We start from the raw sequence: 17037 nt of genomic DNA on the forward strand, positions 1-17037 counted from the left end.
CGCCAAGTGACTAGTGGACACTGGTACACTGGCAGGGACACAAGTTTCAGACATGCTCTTCTGATGTAAGGTGGACGGTGTGATAGACATGGTCTATAGCAGGGTTCCCCAACTCTCGGCCTGCGGGCCAAATTCGTCCCACGGGCGATTTTATTTGGCCCCCCAAGTAAAAATAAAATGATTTTAGAAGTTTCATTGTTGGATATAAAAGACTGTAACGTCACCAGGAAATCAGCTCAGTGATTTTGATTCAGGAAATCTGTTCCCAAGTATTCCCATGCATAAATATAGACACATACAGTGCCTTCAGAAAGTATTCATATCCCTTGACTTATTCCACATTTTGTTGTATTACAGCCTGAATTAAAAATGGATAAACTTGTTGTTTTTCCTCTCACATCAACACACAATACCTCATAATGACAAAGTGAAAACATGTTTTTAGAAAATGTTGCTAATCTATTGAAAATGAAATACAGAAATATTTAATTTACATAAGTATACACACCCCTGAGTCAATACTTTGTAGAAGCACATTTGGCAGCGATTACAGCTGTCTTTCTGGGTAAGATCTTGCCATAGGTTTTCAAGTAGATTTAGGTAAAAATGGTAACTCTGCCACTCAGTAACATTCACTTCAATCTTCTTGCTAAGCAACTCCAGTGTAGATTTGGCCTGTTTTAGGTTATTGTCCAGCTTAAAGGTGAATTCATGTCCCAGTGTTTGGTGGAAAGCAGACTGAACAAGGTTTTCCTCTAGGATTTTGCCTGTGCTTAGCTCCATTCAATTTCTTTTTTATCCTGAAAACCTCCTCAGTCCTTAATGATTACAAGAATACCCATAACATGATGCAGCCACCACTATGCTTGAAAATGTGGAGAGTGGTATTCAGTAATATGTTCTATTGGATTTGCACCAAACATAAAACTTTGTATTCAGGAAAAAGTGAATTGTTAGAATGTATTACTTTAGTGCCTTGTTGCAAACAGGATGCATGTTTTGGAATATTTTTATTCTGTACAGGCTTCCTACTTTTCACTCTGTCAATTAGGTTAGTATTGTGGAGTAACTACAATGTTGTTGATCCATCCTCAGTTTTCTCCTATCACAGCCATTGGCCTCATGTTGAAATCCCTGAATGGTTTCCTTCTTCTCCGGCAACTGAGTTAGGAAGAACACCTGTATCTTTGTAGTGACTGGGTGTATTGATACACCATCCAAAGTGAAATTAATAACTTCACCCTGCTCAAAGGGGTGTTCAATAACTGCTTTTTTAAAATGTATACTCATTTACCTTCTTTGCGAGACATTGGAAAACTTCCTTGGTCGTTGTGGTTGAATCTGTGTTTAAAATGATAATTGTATGTGTGGGGTACAGAGATGAGAGAGTCATTCAAAAATCATGTTAAACACTATTATTGAACACAGAGTGAGCCGAGAGGGGGGCGACCTGGGGCTTTAAAAAAAACATTTTTTTATTAATGCATTGCATGCATCATCATCGCTTTTGCATGCTGGCATAGAGTGGTAGAGTAGAGGCACTTGCAGAAGTTGCACACATGGGGATTGTATTTTTAAGCCTAGGGTCTGGATTTGTTTTTGCCTTTTTATAAACTCATTTCATGCAATTCTACATCATTTTAGATGTTTGGAGACTTTAGAAGAATCTTTTTTATTACTCACAAATTATCGAAATGATAACACTGACAAACTGAGAATCTGAGATCAATAAAAACGACCATGTCTTGAATCCATCAATAGCCTATGCTTAGGTGTGTGGAGACACCCATATCGTATAATATGAGGAGGAAATTATAGTCCTAAGAAAGCTTTCTCACCCAATGATGTGCAGCTCACACACCAGCGATTGCTGATGCACTCGTGCCAAAAGCCTGTCTCTCTCATTTTACTGTTCGCTCATTAGGCCTACAGACAGATTATTCTTCTCTTTTCAGCATAATCTATTTGCGTCCCAACAATTTATTTTCCCACAATTGTATTTGAAATATTACAAAAGGCCTGTTTTGGCCACATGCTGTTCACTGACAGATTTGCCGCGTGTTCCAGACTGTAGGCATGCCTTGTGAATGGGCTACACACAATCCACAGCTACTGTAGGCTATATATTAAAAAAAGCTATTGATCCTCTGTAACTCAATTATAGGCCTACTCCTGGTCTTTCTTTCTGAACAGACAGCAGGAGCTCTATAACTTTGGCAAATGTATTTCAATTTATCAGGGGTGCTGTGGCACCTCCAGCACCCTTCTCGCAGCTGTGATTCTATAAGGAAGTAAATTAAGTACAACGCTGGAGAAATGAGAGTTGGCTCATGTCTTTCAGAGCAAAGAGAAGGAGAATGTGAATATCATTCAGGTTCTGTGAGAGATACAGGCGCTTCTCTCTCTCTCACCACAGCAATAGCCAAGTGTTGGTCTATAGTCAACAATGTGTGCGAACCATAAACCGGGGCCGGCCCAACAATCAATTCTTAGAATATCAGGCTCGTTTTCACATTACGTTTTTTTTTAGGAGGCAGGAAAATACAGAGGAGGCAACTTGAATTAACTCTGATTTTATTCAACTTTTTACATTGCATACAGTGAAAATAATGTTTCATGCCATGAGAGGTAAAGGATCCTAGCAAGTGGGTCCCGGAATGAAACAAATTAAGCACTGGTGTAGGCCATGCAGTGACAAAAAAATCTAAATTGAATCCATTTTAAATTCAGGCTGTAACACAACAACAACAAAAAGTCAAGGGGTGTGAGTACTTTGAAAAGGCACGGTATGTTATCGTATGCCAATGTAATAAATGTTTGAAATGATTATGTTTTGTGAAATATTATATCTGTTTGGGCTTCTTGCAGAAATTATTTGTTATTATGTTGACCATCCTCTCAAGAAAAAAATGACCAATGGCTGAATGCAGTTTGGGACTTCTTGTCTATAGACTAGCTCAGGGATGTGAAACTCTGGTCCTGGGAGTCCCAGGGAGTACAAGCTTTTGTTCCAGCCCAGCTCGAAAACACATGATTAAACTTATTGAGGTCTATATTGAAAACCATGATATATTGGTTCACTGGTCCACTTCTTTCTAGTCAGTGGATAATGCATAAGGAGAAAGAAGCAATTTTAGACTAAGATACACCCAAAGTCCTGTCACTAGTAACTAGTCATTCATATAGAGGAGAGTAGGGTAAGTTAAGCCATTTATTACCTTCAGCATCTTGTTGTTTAGGGAAATATAGTATCCTTTCTAACAAGGATATCTACATATATATATTCAGGATGTTGTGTATCCCTGGAAATAATCTGAATTCATGTAAACATTACAGTTTTGGAAACATAGTTTGGGGTATGGGTTAGTTGAGCCGCGGGACGGGCTAAGTTAAGCCGCTTACACATTTCTGTATTTAATTAAATATTAATACTACCTTTTTAAAATCATGTCTATCTTTATTTCCCAAAGACAATCCATCACAATCACAATAGTTTTTGTGCGTTTTAATCATTTTAAGCAGTCCCTTACTGACCTTTGCACTTTGGCACCTGACAGTGCACCCTGACCCCCCGGTGGCCCTGAACTGGACGCTGCTGAACGTCAGCCGGTCGGGCCTGAACTATGACATCATGGTGAGCTGGGAACCCCCGCCCTCGGCCGACGTAGCCGTTGGATGGTTGACACTGGTGTACGAACTCCAGTTCAAGAGGAGGAACAACTCACACTGGAAAGTGGTGAGTCACACATAGACACACTCGCACACATACCCTGACTGCACTTCCGGCCTATTACCCAGCGGCCTCTGCTGTTTTGAGTGCTAGACCACACTGAAACTCTGTCGACACCATAACAAGAAGAGTGATCCTGTTGTTGACTGCCTCAATCAACGACAGAGCCAAGTTTGTGTTTGTGGCATAGAAGAGTGTTTATGGAATAAAACGTAATTTAATGTATAAGAGGAAGACATAAACCTTTTATTTGAACATTTCGTAGCTTTCGATTGTATTCCTCTCTTACAAAAGTTTTTTGCCTCTGTCTCCCGCTCTCTCTCAGTTGGAGCATGAGTTTGGCACTCAGAAGTCAATCTACGGCCTTAGCACAGGAGAGGAGTATGAGGTGCGCGTGCACTGCGCAATGAGGGCCTTCAATAACTTTGGGGAGTTCAGTGATGCCATCTTTGTCCATGTGTCAGAGATTCCCAGTAAAGGTGAGAGGTCAGGGTCAGGGCGGCACGGGTTCGGGTAGAGAGGAGGGACAGTGTTGTTTACACAAAGAACAAACATGGCAGCCATCTTGCGCAAGGAAGACACTTATCAGGGATAGGGTAGGATTACCACATAATGCTAATAGTTAAATCATTGTTATTTATTGATTTGGTGATGATGATGATGATGATTCTGTTCTAGAGTCCACGTTCACTGTGACTCTGGTCCTGATCTTCGGGGCTGTGGGCGTGGCCATTTTCCTTATGCTCATCATCTTCTCTCAGCAGCAGAGGTGAGGACAAACAAACAAACACAAACGCACACACACTTCCGTCATCTTCATCTCCTCTCTCCCTCTTCCTCTCAGACTTATGGTGATTCTTCTGCCTCCTGTACCTGCACCCAAAATCAAAGGGATTGACCCAGAACTGCTTAAGGTAAGACCAAAAACACTGTGTGCATGCGTGTGTGTGTGTGCGCATGCATTTATCTTGTGAGTAGGTTTGATCAAGTACACTATATATACAAAAGTATTTGGACACCCCTTCAAATTAGTGGATTCGGCTATTTCAGCCACATATAAAATCGAGCACACAGCCATGCAATCGCCATAGACAAACATTGGCTGTAGAAAGAGCTCAGTGACTTTCAACGTGGCACTGTCATAGGATGCCACCTTTCCAACATGTCACTTTGTCAAATTTCTGCCCTGCTAGAGCTGCACCCGGTCAAGTGTAAGTGCTGTTATTGTAAAGTGGAAACGTCTAGGAGCAACAACGCCTCAGCCGCGAAGTGGTAGGCCACACAAGCTCACCGAATGGGCCCGCCGAGGGCTGAAGCGCATAGCGAGTAAAAATCGCCTGTCCTGAGGCAGAGTTCCAAACTGCCTCAGGAAGCAATGTCAGCACAAGAACTGTTTGTCGGGAGCTTCATGAAATGGGTTTCCATGGCCGAGCAGCCGCACACAAGCCTAAGATCACCATGCGCAATGCCAAGCGTCGACTGGAGTGGTGTAAAGCTCGCCACCATTGGACTCTGGAGCAGTGGAAACGCGTTCTCTGGAGTGATGAATCCGACGGACGAATCTGAGTTTGGCGGATGCCAGGAGAACGTTACCTGCCCCAATGCACAGTGCCGACTGTAAAGTTTGGTGGAGGAGGAATAATGATCTGCGGCTGTTTTTCATGGTTCGGGCTAGGCTCCTTAGTTCCAGTGAAGAGAAATCTTAACGCTACAACATACAATGACATTGTAGACGATTCTGTGTTTTCAACTTTGTGGCAACAGTTTGGGATGTTGGCACGCTCAAAGAAATATAATCTAGATTCTATTTCTATGGGCAAGCTATACTAATACAATAGGCTTTGTTTGTAAAATACATTTGGGCTTGGCAATGAAATGTGGTACAAGATGATTGAAGCGCTTGCAGTACTTGAATTCCGAGCTTAGGCATATAAGTACCTCTGTCTCAAACCCATACCCTCTTCACAAACACTCTCTGCCTCTATCTCTCCCTCTGTCACATCCACACCCTATCCAGAAGGGAAAGCTGAATGAGCTGAACTTCCTTCTGAGTGTTGGTGGTATGGGGGGTCTCCATCCCTACCCCCCTGACCTGTACCAGGACGAGTCCTGGATGGAGTTCATTGAGCTGGACGCAGACGAGCCTGAGCCTGGGGAGAAGGAGGACAACCAGAGCTCAGACACACAGAGACTGCTGAGCCTGGGTCACAACAACCACCGCACAAACCATGGCTGCTCTCACACCCTCCGGTATGGATAGGTTTGCAAAGCTACTGGTCATTTACCAAAGTTACCGGAATAATCAATGGTAATTTTGGTAATTCATACTTTTTATTTTATTTTATTCATACAGTATATACAGTAGTATTAATTTTGTATATCTGTGTCCATATTGTCCATGAGTTACTAGTGGAAACGCATTTTGTTCAATAGAAAATAGCCTAATTAATGAAAAAAGTGTCTAATCAACAATGGCATAATTTTCAATTAACTCTGCAACTCAATCAACTGCCAACAGTCTGTCGCCAAAACATTTACAAAAAAGATGACATTGACATCGTAAAATAAATGAAAGTGTGTACATTTTTTAAAATTATATTTAATGCTGAAACCAGATTGCGAATTAAACTGTGACATTGGTGGGGTCTCTTTTGGGTGCGCGTGTGCATCGTTTATTTTTATGTACCTAATAATAAAGACGTATTTTAAAGGTAAAAATGTATTACCTTTTAATGTGGCATGAACCAGTCATAATGTTTTCATCTGATTGTCAAACAAATCACTTCAAAAAGTAGGCTACCTGTGCATGTTTGTCCATTCCAAAATAATTCCAGCATCCATACAATGCACTGCATGCATATAATAGGCCTACATAAGTTGAATCAAAACAAGTTTACACCCTAGTTCAGGAGTTGTCCATAATTCATCACTTCATAATCAATGGCAATTGCAGAATGTCATTGGGTACACTTTTTGGTGTTTTGTAAACAGATGTCTATTTTCGTTCATCAAATGGGGCGAGTGTACATACAGTTTGGATGCTGGAATTATTTTGGAGTGGACAAACATGCACAGGTAGCCTATTTTCTGTAGTGATTTGGTAGACAATCAGATGACAACATCATGACTGGTTGTGTTCATTCCACATTAAAAGGTCATTCATTTTTAGGCTTACATTAAAGCTGCAATATGTAACTTTTTTGGGATGACCCTCCAAATTCACATAGAAATGTGTGTTATAGGTCTGTCGTTCTCATTGAAAGCCAGTCTCAGAAGCTGTAGATGTGCGCTATTCTATGCTTCCCATTCTTAAGTTTAATTTTTAGCATCTTTTACTTTCAGTTTTTGTACACCAGCTTCAAACATCTGAAAATATAATATTTTTGGTTATGGAAAATATATTTCACAGCGGTTTAGATGGTGTAATGTTTCTTTACACTATTCTTGCTTGTTTTGTCAGATAAACTGAAATTAGGCAAACTATTAGAATTTTTGCAACCAGGAAAGTTCTGCATAGTGCATCTTTAATTGATGCATCTTGCTTACAAATTGACCTATTTGGTAGCCTGAAAAGCCGGGACAGCTGAAATGGGGCTGAAACTGTCCCAGGAAAAACGGAATGGTCAATACAATGTGTATTACGATGAACTTCAAACAGGCTTACCGGCAGCCAGTGATGTAGTGGTAAAAATGGGTGGGTAATCTCTGACTGCCGGTTGAGGTGAAAAAAGTAACACTCCCTATACTTTCACTGCATTTTTCTGAAAAAAGTGGGTAAATGGCATTTACTTGCGTTTACTCATCACTAGGCCTACACCACTGCTGGTAGCCTACCCTCTTAGCCGAGGCAATTTTACACACAGGAACACATACAGAACAGGTAGCCGACATTCAATATAATAGTTGAATGAAAACATGTTTACACACTATTTCACGAGTTGTTCATAATTCATGAGTTGATTGCTTGGAGTCTTCACAGATTGTGTGACACAAAACACTATCTTTCTTTCCTTACATTAATTACATTTATTAGTGTTATTTGTCATTATTTAAACATTTAACAATTGACTTCGAACATTGAACATTAAACCCTGTACGAATCCTGGATCTTGGAGATCTCGGAAAATGCACTAAGTGTAACTATGCCTACGTAACATTGAATTATGTTTTGCCGTTTAAACAGTTCTCACGGGCACACAAATCCAAAATAATGTATGCTTCTAACCGAAAGAGTCAACTATAGGCCTACTGTCATTAACGTATACTTGTTGGATGGATTGGATGCACATTCGTGTCTAGCTGTAGGCTGCTGTACATTAGGAAAGTGTAGACTGGAGCCACTTATGGAGGCACGAAGCAGCTCTTAGTGGCGATGAGAACTGGAATGGTAACTCTCTGTCTCTGTCTCTGTCTCTCTCTGTCTGTCTCTCTCTCTCTGTCTGTCTCTCTCTCTCTCTCTCTCTCTCTCTCTGTCTCTCTCCCTCTGTCTCTCTCCCTCTGTCTCTCTCCCTCTGTCTCTCTCCCTCTGTCTCTCTCCCTCTGTCTCTCTCCCTCTGTCTCTCTCCCTCTGTCTCTCTGTCTCTCTCTCTGTCTCTCTGTCTCTGTCTCTCTGTCTCTGTCTCTCTCCCTCTGTCTCTCTCTCCTCTGTCTCTCTCTCTCTCTCTCTCTCTCTCTCTCTCTCTCTCTCTCTCTCTCTCTCTCTCTCTCTCTCTCTCTCTCTCTCTCTCTCTCTCTCTCTCTCTCTCTCTCTCTCTCTCTCTCTCTCTCTCTCTCTCTCTCTCTCTCTCTCTCTCTCTCTCTCTCTCTCTCTCTCTCTCTCTCTCTCTCTCTCTCTCTCTCTCTCTCTCTCTCTCTCTCTCTCTCTCTCTCTCTCTCACAGCATCCCTGATAATGACTATGATCCAGAGCTGCCTGACCAGGAGACCCTAATGTTGATGGCTGCCCTCCTGTCCAGCCAACCAGAAAAAGATGAACCCTGCCTGGGGAACCGGCGGAGCCACTCAAACCCCCCGGCCCTAGAGGTGCAGGAGGTCCCATGCCCAAGGCTCCAAGCTCCAGGCTTAGCTCCAGAGGGAGGGGAGAGGCCCCTGGTCCAGACCCAGCTGGGAGGCCCTCATAGCTGGGTCAACATAAACGTCTATGCCCAGGTCAGCGATGTGATGCCCGCCGGAGGGGTGGTGCTCTCACCAGGCCAGCAGGTCAGAGCCCCGGAGAACGCTCCAACAACAGAGGAGGATAAGAAGAAGAATGGGAAAATGGAAGGAGGAGAGGAGGAGAGTGAGGAGGAGGAGAGGAGAAATAAGAAGTTGCCGTCTCAGCTGCTGGTGGTGGATCCTGAGGCTGGGGCTACACGACAGAGAGCAGTGGCCAGCAAATCAGAACCCCTGACCCCTCCTCACCTGGGGAGGTCTACCACGCCTTCCCCCCACCTCCCCCCTATCTCCTGCATACCACCCCCCTAGGGAACTATCAGTCCCTGTACATCCTTCCCAACTCCCCTGCTCAGTTCCTCCCCCCTGTTTTGGACTACACTGTGGTACAAGATGTTGACTCCCAGCATAGCCTTCTCCTCAACCCTCCTTCCCCCCAGAGGTCCCCCTCCTGCCCTCCACAACCCCCCTCCAAGCCCCTGCCCACAATGCCCATAGGGTACCTCACCCCGGACCTGTTAGGCAACCTCTTGCCTTAAAAAAAAAAACCACCTCCCAGGTGGCCTTGGGGCATATAGGTCAGAGTTCACACGCCAGGAAGTCAGTAATCATCCCAGACAGACAGTCTTGTTTTACCTGATCACCGCTGGAAACCAAATATGTTACGGGACAGACAGGCACGATGTTTGTTTGAGAGGGTGATGGAAGGGAAGCTGGGAAAGAGAAACGTTTAGATGTTGTGTTTGGGTTTTATGTAAGTGATACTGGAACTTGAGGAAGGAGTAAATTGGCCTTTCTGGTATGACAGAGCTTAAAGAAAGACTTGTGTTGAACAAATCTTAGTGTGCTCTGTCTGACTAAGACTGAGACACCCAAAAACCCACTGTCTGAACCCTTTAAATGCACAGATTTCTAATATAATGTTACACACAGATAAACTTATGCACCACGTATACGCAGACAAGCTCAGACATGATTCTAGTTGGATGTTATCTGATACTTAAAGGTATCTATCATTTGACTGATCAAGTGCTATGTAAACATTTTCCTTGCAGACACACCCAGTCCCACCTTAATGTTTTCTACTATGATCTATTATAGAAATGTCAGAGAGAAGTGAGTAAAGAAACAAGCTCACATATATCATATAGCATATAGATGTTTAATGCTGTAGCATATTGGCTTAAGTCTTAACTATTCTGTAGATGGATCAAGTAACAGAATGTAATGGAGAATAACAAGCACATTTATACAATCACACACACGCGCACAGGCACACATATACATCATCGTTATCGCCTCATTAACTGACAGGACACTTAAGTGTGCTGTTTGTCAAACGTACCGCTACAATAAGTGCAAAGTGACTATTGGTGGCTATTGTCGTTCATTTAGCACTCATTATTTTGCTTAGTAGCACATTGGTCATGCTTATATTTAGCTTTGAATTCTTGCAGCAGAATCATCTAACAGTTACCCGACTGAGGTCACGGTATTGAACACAGCCATTAGACAAGCTGTGTGCACTCAATGTGAAAACTCACTCTGGTTACCATAATAAATGGAGAACAAGGCAGCTCATAACAGCGAACAGGTTTCAATTGTGTAATGAGACATTAACGAGCACAGACTAGAGTCTCACAGTACAGGAAAGACTGCTTTTGTATGGTCTACTTACTTTGCCTTCATTTTAATTGCAGGGACAATAACTGAAAATGTGTAAAGAGGTACTTAGAATATGTCTTTCTCTCTGTGTTTCTGTTGTTCTCAATGTAGTTGCAATGCCAATGTTAATGTGCTGTCGCTCGCGCTTTATGACAGTGAGATGAGCCTCTTTTGATGTAGTGAAACGTACTTAGACACTCAGGGTTTTCTATATGCACCCAACTTTGCAAACATGCCCAAGCAAGCGCGCACACACACACACACACACACACACACACACACACACACACACACACACACACACACACACACACACACACACACACACACACACACACACACACACACACACACACACACACACACGCAAGCACATACATACACACCATTTCAAAACGTGGAAAAGACAGTATCTACTCTTCTTTTGAGCTGACATATACACACGCACACACATTGTTGTAAAAAAACAACTGGTGGTAAATTGGAAATGTACTAGTTTGTGTATCTGATCTGCATTAGTGATTGACAAGACGCTCCGTAGATACAGTAGATTATACATGTATCATCAGAAGAAAGATCATCTTCATCCCGAAGAGAAACCATCAGATCCAGTGGTTGCGTGAGGAGCTAGAGTATGTGTTTGGTGTTGGACATTGTACGGTACGGTCATAATTGTTCATAGGCAATGAACGCTTTAAAGGTGGATGTGAACCTTTCAGGGCCATCATTATTGGAGAGTCTCGTCTCTTCTGTGTATGACTGTGGCATTCTGTCAGATCCATTCAGCGTAACACTCTTAGAAAAAAGGGTTCTTCGGCTGTCCCCATAGGAAAACCCTTTGGTTCCAGGTAGAACCCTTTTGGGTTCAGTGTAGAACCCTCTGTGGAAAGGGTTCTACTTGTTTTTTTTTAACCTTTATATAACTAGGCAAGTCAGTTAAGAACAAATTCTTATTTACAATGACGGCCTACCCCGGCTAAACCCGGACGACGCTGGGCCAATTGTGCGCCGCCCTACGGGACTCCCAATCACGGCCGGATGTGATGCAGCCTGGATTTAAACCAGGGACTGCAGTGACGCCTCTTCCACTGAGATGCAGTGTCTTAGACCGCTGCGCCACCTTGGAACCAAAAGGTTTCTACCTAGAACCAAAAATGGTTCATCAAAGGATTCTTCTATGGGGACAGCAGAAGAACCCTTGTAGGTTCTAGATAACACCTTTTTTTTCTAAGACTGTACAAACTGCATCACAAGGACTGAAAGCCTATCTGTAAGTGCAGAAAATCTGTTACTATTTTGTGGTGTTCACTACAGGAGCTCTTGACCATTACGATTCATAAATATGAAACATATATTATGCCGGCACATTAAGAATGTTCAGTTCAGAGTTCAATATGGACAATATCAATTTTCAGTTGTCAATTCATCTAGTCAACAATTCATGAATGATGTGTTTTTAAACCGATAATACCACAACACAACCTGTTCAAGTGTGCCATTCTCTGGCATGCTTATTCTCTCTCGCTCTCTCTGCTTCATTGAGAAATGATTAAGTGAACTGCCGCTGCCGCCATTGCTGATGAGACCAGCATGTAAACATTGAAACAGAAATCTACAAGTGCCGTAACAACTATGTGTGTTGTATTTTGTTTTGTTACTAATCAGAAATGTTGCTGCTAGGTATGTTTCCCCGCCTGCATTCAGCCTTACCACGGGCTTATACAGGAGGATGCAACTTCACAGAAGGTTGAGATCAAAATGCATTGTCTTCAACAGACATCATTCTATGTTGTGTGGTAGAATATGAAAAAGTGTCCGCTCTATACATTGCATTTCTATCTGCAACATTCTAAAAAACTTTGCAACAAACGGAATAAGCCAGAGGTGCCTCTGTGTATATACAGTATAAGGAAAGAGATATCAGATTATTTAAATAATTAAGTACTCATATAACATTTGTGACAGGCCGGCTCAAACCAGTCTTATGTAGCAAAATTTGAAATTGTCTTCGCTAACATTAGGCTTTAACTAGCCAAGAAAATGGCTCTGAGATACGAAATAATAAGATCATCCACATAGCGTTAGCTAGTGAGCCAGCCAGCTAACGTTAGCTAGCGAACAGCGCCCCTTTAACTTGAAATAAAACCACTTTCTGTCAAAATAGAAACGTGTAATATCTGAAAATGTAGCTAGCTAGACTATCTTACCCATATACCTCATGATTCATGGATGGACCCATCTCCTGTCGGATGCCATGGTTGCCCTTAGTTTGAAGATGTAATCCGGAGACAGGTGTTTTCTCCAGCTCCTTAGCTATCATACTCGAATTCCACTCATTTCAAAACTCTGTCCTCCAGAAAGTGGAGAGCAACTGTTATGCAGTTTTACTACTCGATACATTAAAACAAAAGCCATGTTAGGCAGGATTACCTAGACATACTGACCAGCTCAAATAGACAGAAGCGTGCTATATGGCAGACCAATCCAAACTCATCTCTCGGCATGTCCAGCCCACTCATTATCTCCGCCAATCATGGCTAGCGAGAAGGTTGCTGGCTTTTTCTGTGGCTAAACCAACTAGGCTCGTAATTTAACAATTTATTTGTATTTACAGATGGCATACAAGTTTGTAATTAAGGCATATGAAAGTTCATACTGTATGCTCGAGAAGGCATTTCAGCCCCCCCAAAATATTTTTTATTCAAAAAACGGCTCTCCTATGAAGTAGTGACTTGTGACATACGCCTAGTTTCCTGAAACGGGTCACATTTCTGGATGTTTGAAAAGTTACAGATATAGGAAGAGAGAACAGAGAACAACTCTATTCAAGCTTACGAGACATTTGTTTACCATTTGTGCAGTGGTGGAAAAAGTACAACATGATCATACATGAGTTAAAGTAAAGATACCTTAAAAGAACATTAATCAAGTGAAAGTCATCCACTAAGATATTACTTGATTCTAAAGGTATCTAGTTTAAATGTACTTAAGTACAGTGGTGGAAAAAGTTCTCAATTGTCATACTTGAGTAAAAGTACAAAGTTAAAGTAAATGCTATACATGAAATTCCTTATATTAAGCAAACCAGATGGCACAATTTTCGTATTTTTTAAATGTATTTACGGACAGCCAGGGGCACACTCCAACACTGACATAATTTACAAATGCAGTATTGGTGTCTAATTATTCCACCTGATCAGAGGCAGTAGGAATGACAACGTGTTATATTGATAGGTGCGTAAATTGGACCATATTGCTCTCCTGCTAAGCATTCGACATGAAACGAGTACTTTTGCGTATCAGGGAAAATGTGTGGGAGTAAAAAGTAAATACACTATATGACCAAAGGTATGTGGACACCTGTCATATATCCATATTTTATTTCTCCCTGTCCATATTTTGTATTTCAGACTAAATCAAGTATCTGTGAATTATCTATCATGAATGCATAGCAGAATCTGTTTTTACATTGTAAACTCAGCAAAAGAAGAAACGTCTCCTCACTGTCAAATGCGTTTATTTTCAGCAAACTTATCATGTGTAAATATTTGTATGAACATAACAAGATTCAACAACTGAGACATAAACTGAACAAGTTCCACAGACATGTGACTAACAGAAATGGAATAATGTGTCCCTGAACAAAGGGGGGGTCAAAATCAAAAGTAAGAGTCAGTATCTGGTGTGGCCACCAGCTGCATTAAGTACTGCAGTGCATCTCCTTCTCATGGACTGCACCAGATTTGCCAGTTCTTGCTGTGAGATGTTACCCCACTCTTCCACCAAGGCACCTGCAAGTTCCTGGACATTTCTGGGGGGAATGGCCCTAGCCTTCACCCTCCGATCCAACAGGTCCCAGACGTGCGCAATGAGATTGAGAACCGGGCTCTTCGCTGGCCATGGCAGAACACTGACATTCCTGTCTTGCAGGAAATTACACACGGGACGAGCAGTATGGCTGGTGGCATTGTCATGCTGGAGGGTCATGTCAGGAAGGGTACCACATGAGGGAGGAGGATGTCTTCCCTGTAATGCACAGCATTGAGATTGCCTGCAATGATTACAAGCTCAGTCCGATGATGCTGTGACACACCGCCCCAGACCATGACACACTCTCCACCTCGATCCCGCTCCAGAGTACAGGCCTCGGTGTAACGCTCATTCCTTCGACGATAAACACGAATCCGACCATCACCCCTGGTGAGACAGAACCGCGACTCGTCAGTGAAGAGCACTTTTTGCCAGTCCCGTCTGGTCCAGCGACGGTGCCCATAGGCGACGTTGTTGCCGGTGATGTCTGGTGAGGACCTGCCTTACAACAGGCCTACAAGCCCTCAGTCCAGCCTCTCTCAGCCTATTGCAGACAGTCTGAGCACCGATGGAGGGATCTTGCGTTCCTGGTGTAACTCGGGCAGTTGTTGTTGCCATCCTGTACCTGTCCCGCAGGTATGGTGTTCGGATGTACCGATCCTGTGCAAGTGTTGTTACATGTGGTCTGCCACTGCAAGGACGATCAGCTGTCTGTCCTGTCTCCCTGTAGCGCTGTCTTAGGTGTCTCACAGTACGGACATTGCAATTTATTGCCCTGGCCACATCTGCAGTCCTCATGTCTCCTTGCAGCATGCCTAAGGCACGTTGACACAGATGAGCAGGGACCCTGGGCATCCTTCCTTTGGTGTTTTTCAGATTCAGTAGAAAGGCCTCTTTAGTGTCCTAAGTTTTCATAAATGTGACCTTAATTGCCTACTGTCTGTAAGTGTTACTGTCTTGACGACTGTTCCACAGGTGCATGTTCATTAATTGTTTATGGTTCATTGAACAAGCATGGGAAACAGTGTTTAAACCCTTTACAATGAAGATCTGTGAAGTTATTTGGATTTACACTAATTATCTTTGAAAGACAGGATCCTGAAAAAGGGATGTTTCTTTTTTTGCTGAGTTTATAAGAATTGGACAGGGAGAAACCTATCAATAAGCTTCAATGACATTCTTTACAATATTGCCTTGATATTCACCAGAAAGATAAGACAATGTGTGTGTTGATCAGCCTATAAGAAACATTCCTACAGAGTATTTTCTATATGGTCATACAGTATAGATACAGTAGTACAAGTATTATTTCAAGATATAAGCCAATATCTTGCTGTAACTAAACTCTATATTGTCTTTTGCTTTTCTACAATCCCATGTCATCTGTGTCAAAGACATCTTAACATTTTCATATGTTGACATTAAAAGAGAGACGAGGAAGGGGGATATAGTGGCTTTTAAAACGTTACGCGGATTCTGTTGCCAAACGTTTCTTAAACGGTTTCTTAAAATGGTAGCAAATGGAATGAAACGGGGAGGGATTTACCTCAGTGTGTCCATTATAAACTCTGGTTTTAGTTGCAAAACGTTCCGCTGGCTCAGGTTTTGTTTGTTTGCTTGACGTTGATTGGATAGTGATGATATTGGCTATACACCCTGCTTGACATCATTTGGCAGGATCTGGTTCAAGGGGCTTGATGTTCGACGGGTTTCTCGTGCTTAAATTGGGGTGTTCTGAATTGTTTTCCTCTTTTGTTTAATGTTCAGTATCTTTCAAAAAGGTACACAATAAATATATATGATCTTTGTCAGTTACGTATTTGTACATTGTTATTTCTCACAATACCTACAATATGTAAACAACATGGAGAAGTGCCTGTTTAGATACAAAGATGTATGGACCAATAAACCTTCTGATGCAGAATGAAGTAGGAGAATAATTTAACTTAGCTAAGTCCTGAATGTATTGACCAATAAACCTTCTGATGCAGAATGAAATAATATAATATTTCACACTTTAGGTCATTCCGGATGAGTTTTCAATGTACTGTGACGGTGCAAGGAGTAAAAAGAGAGAGAGCGAGAGCGAGTGTGTGTGTGTATACTTATGAGAGTGTGTGCATTTGTCCATATATCTGTGTGTGTCTCTCTCCGTGACTAAGTGGACCAGGAAGCGTCCTGGAAGCAGCCCTGTGTCGTGGGGAAAGCAGATCGGCCAATTAGGCAAAGCCTGTGTACTCTGCTGCACAGTGTGGGGCTGATTCGATCAGAGAGCCAGCCACTCACAGCTCTGCGTCTCTGGACGTTGCAGGTAATTACCCATAAGTCACTACTCCCCCTGTATTGGATCTTCAGGCCAATTACGCCCACGCTAGCTGCCCACCCTGCCCTCGTTTATTGCTTCTGCTTGCTTGTTCCAATTTTTTAAAGAAGCATTCTCAATGGTTATTCAGCTCCATTACAGGGATGAGTTGCAGTAGCGATGGTTCTGGAGGCTGGAAGATGCTTTTTATAGGTGGAAGAGGATGCCTTGACCCCATTACGTAAGCCCTTAAGTATATGTGCTGTGAACAGGCCAAACTTAGGACTCAGAGGTAAGGCACTGGTCGTTGTGATACGTGCTACAGTGTTAACATGAGGAAAGAAAGAGAAGAAACACTGGTCACATTTATTGGTTTATTC

The 17037-nt window shown here is 42.4% G+C and overlaps 1 protein-coding gene across 1 annotated transcript in view; it reads left to right on the top strand.

The window, feature by feature from the left end:
• The window catches only part of ghra (growth hormone receptor a), a 78665-nt gene extending 62495 nt beyond the window's left edge, over window positions 1–16170 (top strand). Inside the window, 7 exon segments of the mRNA XM_014171137.3 lie at window positions 3558–3736; window positions 4056–4209; window positions 4409–4499; window positions 4575–4644; window positions 5748–5980; window positions 8610–9070; window positions 9073–16170. Coding sequence (XP_014026612.3) covers window positions 3558–3736; window positions 4056–4209; window positions 4409–4499; window positions 4575–4644; window positions 5748–5980; window positions 8610–9070; window positions 9073–9419 — 1535 coding nt within the window. The 3' untranslated portion in view covers window positions 9420–16170.
• Window positions 16171–17037: the final 867 nt, after the last annotated feature.

This window comes from Salmo salar, chromosome 24, assembly GCF_965601325.2.
Source record: "Salmo salar chromosome 24, fSalSal1, whole genome shotgun sequence".
Lineage (NCBI taxonomy): Eukaryota > Metazoa > Chordata > Actinopteri > Salmoniformes > Salmonidae > Salmo > Salmo salar.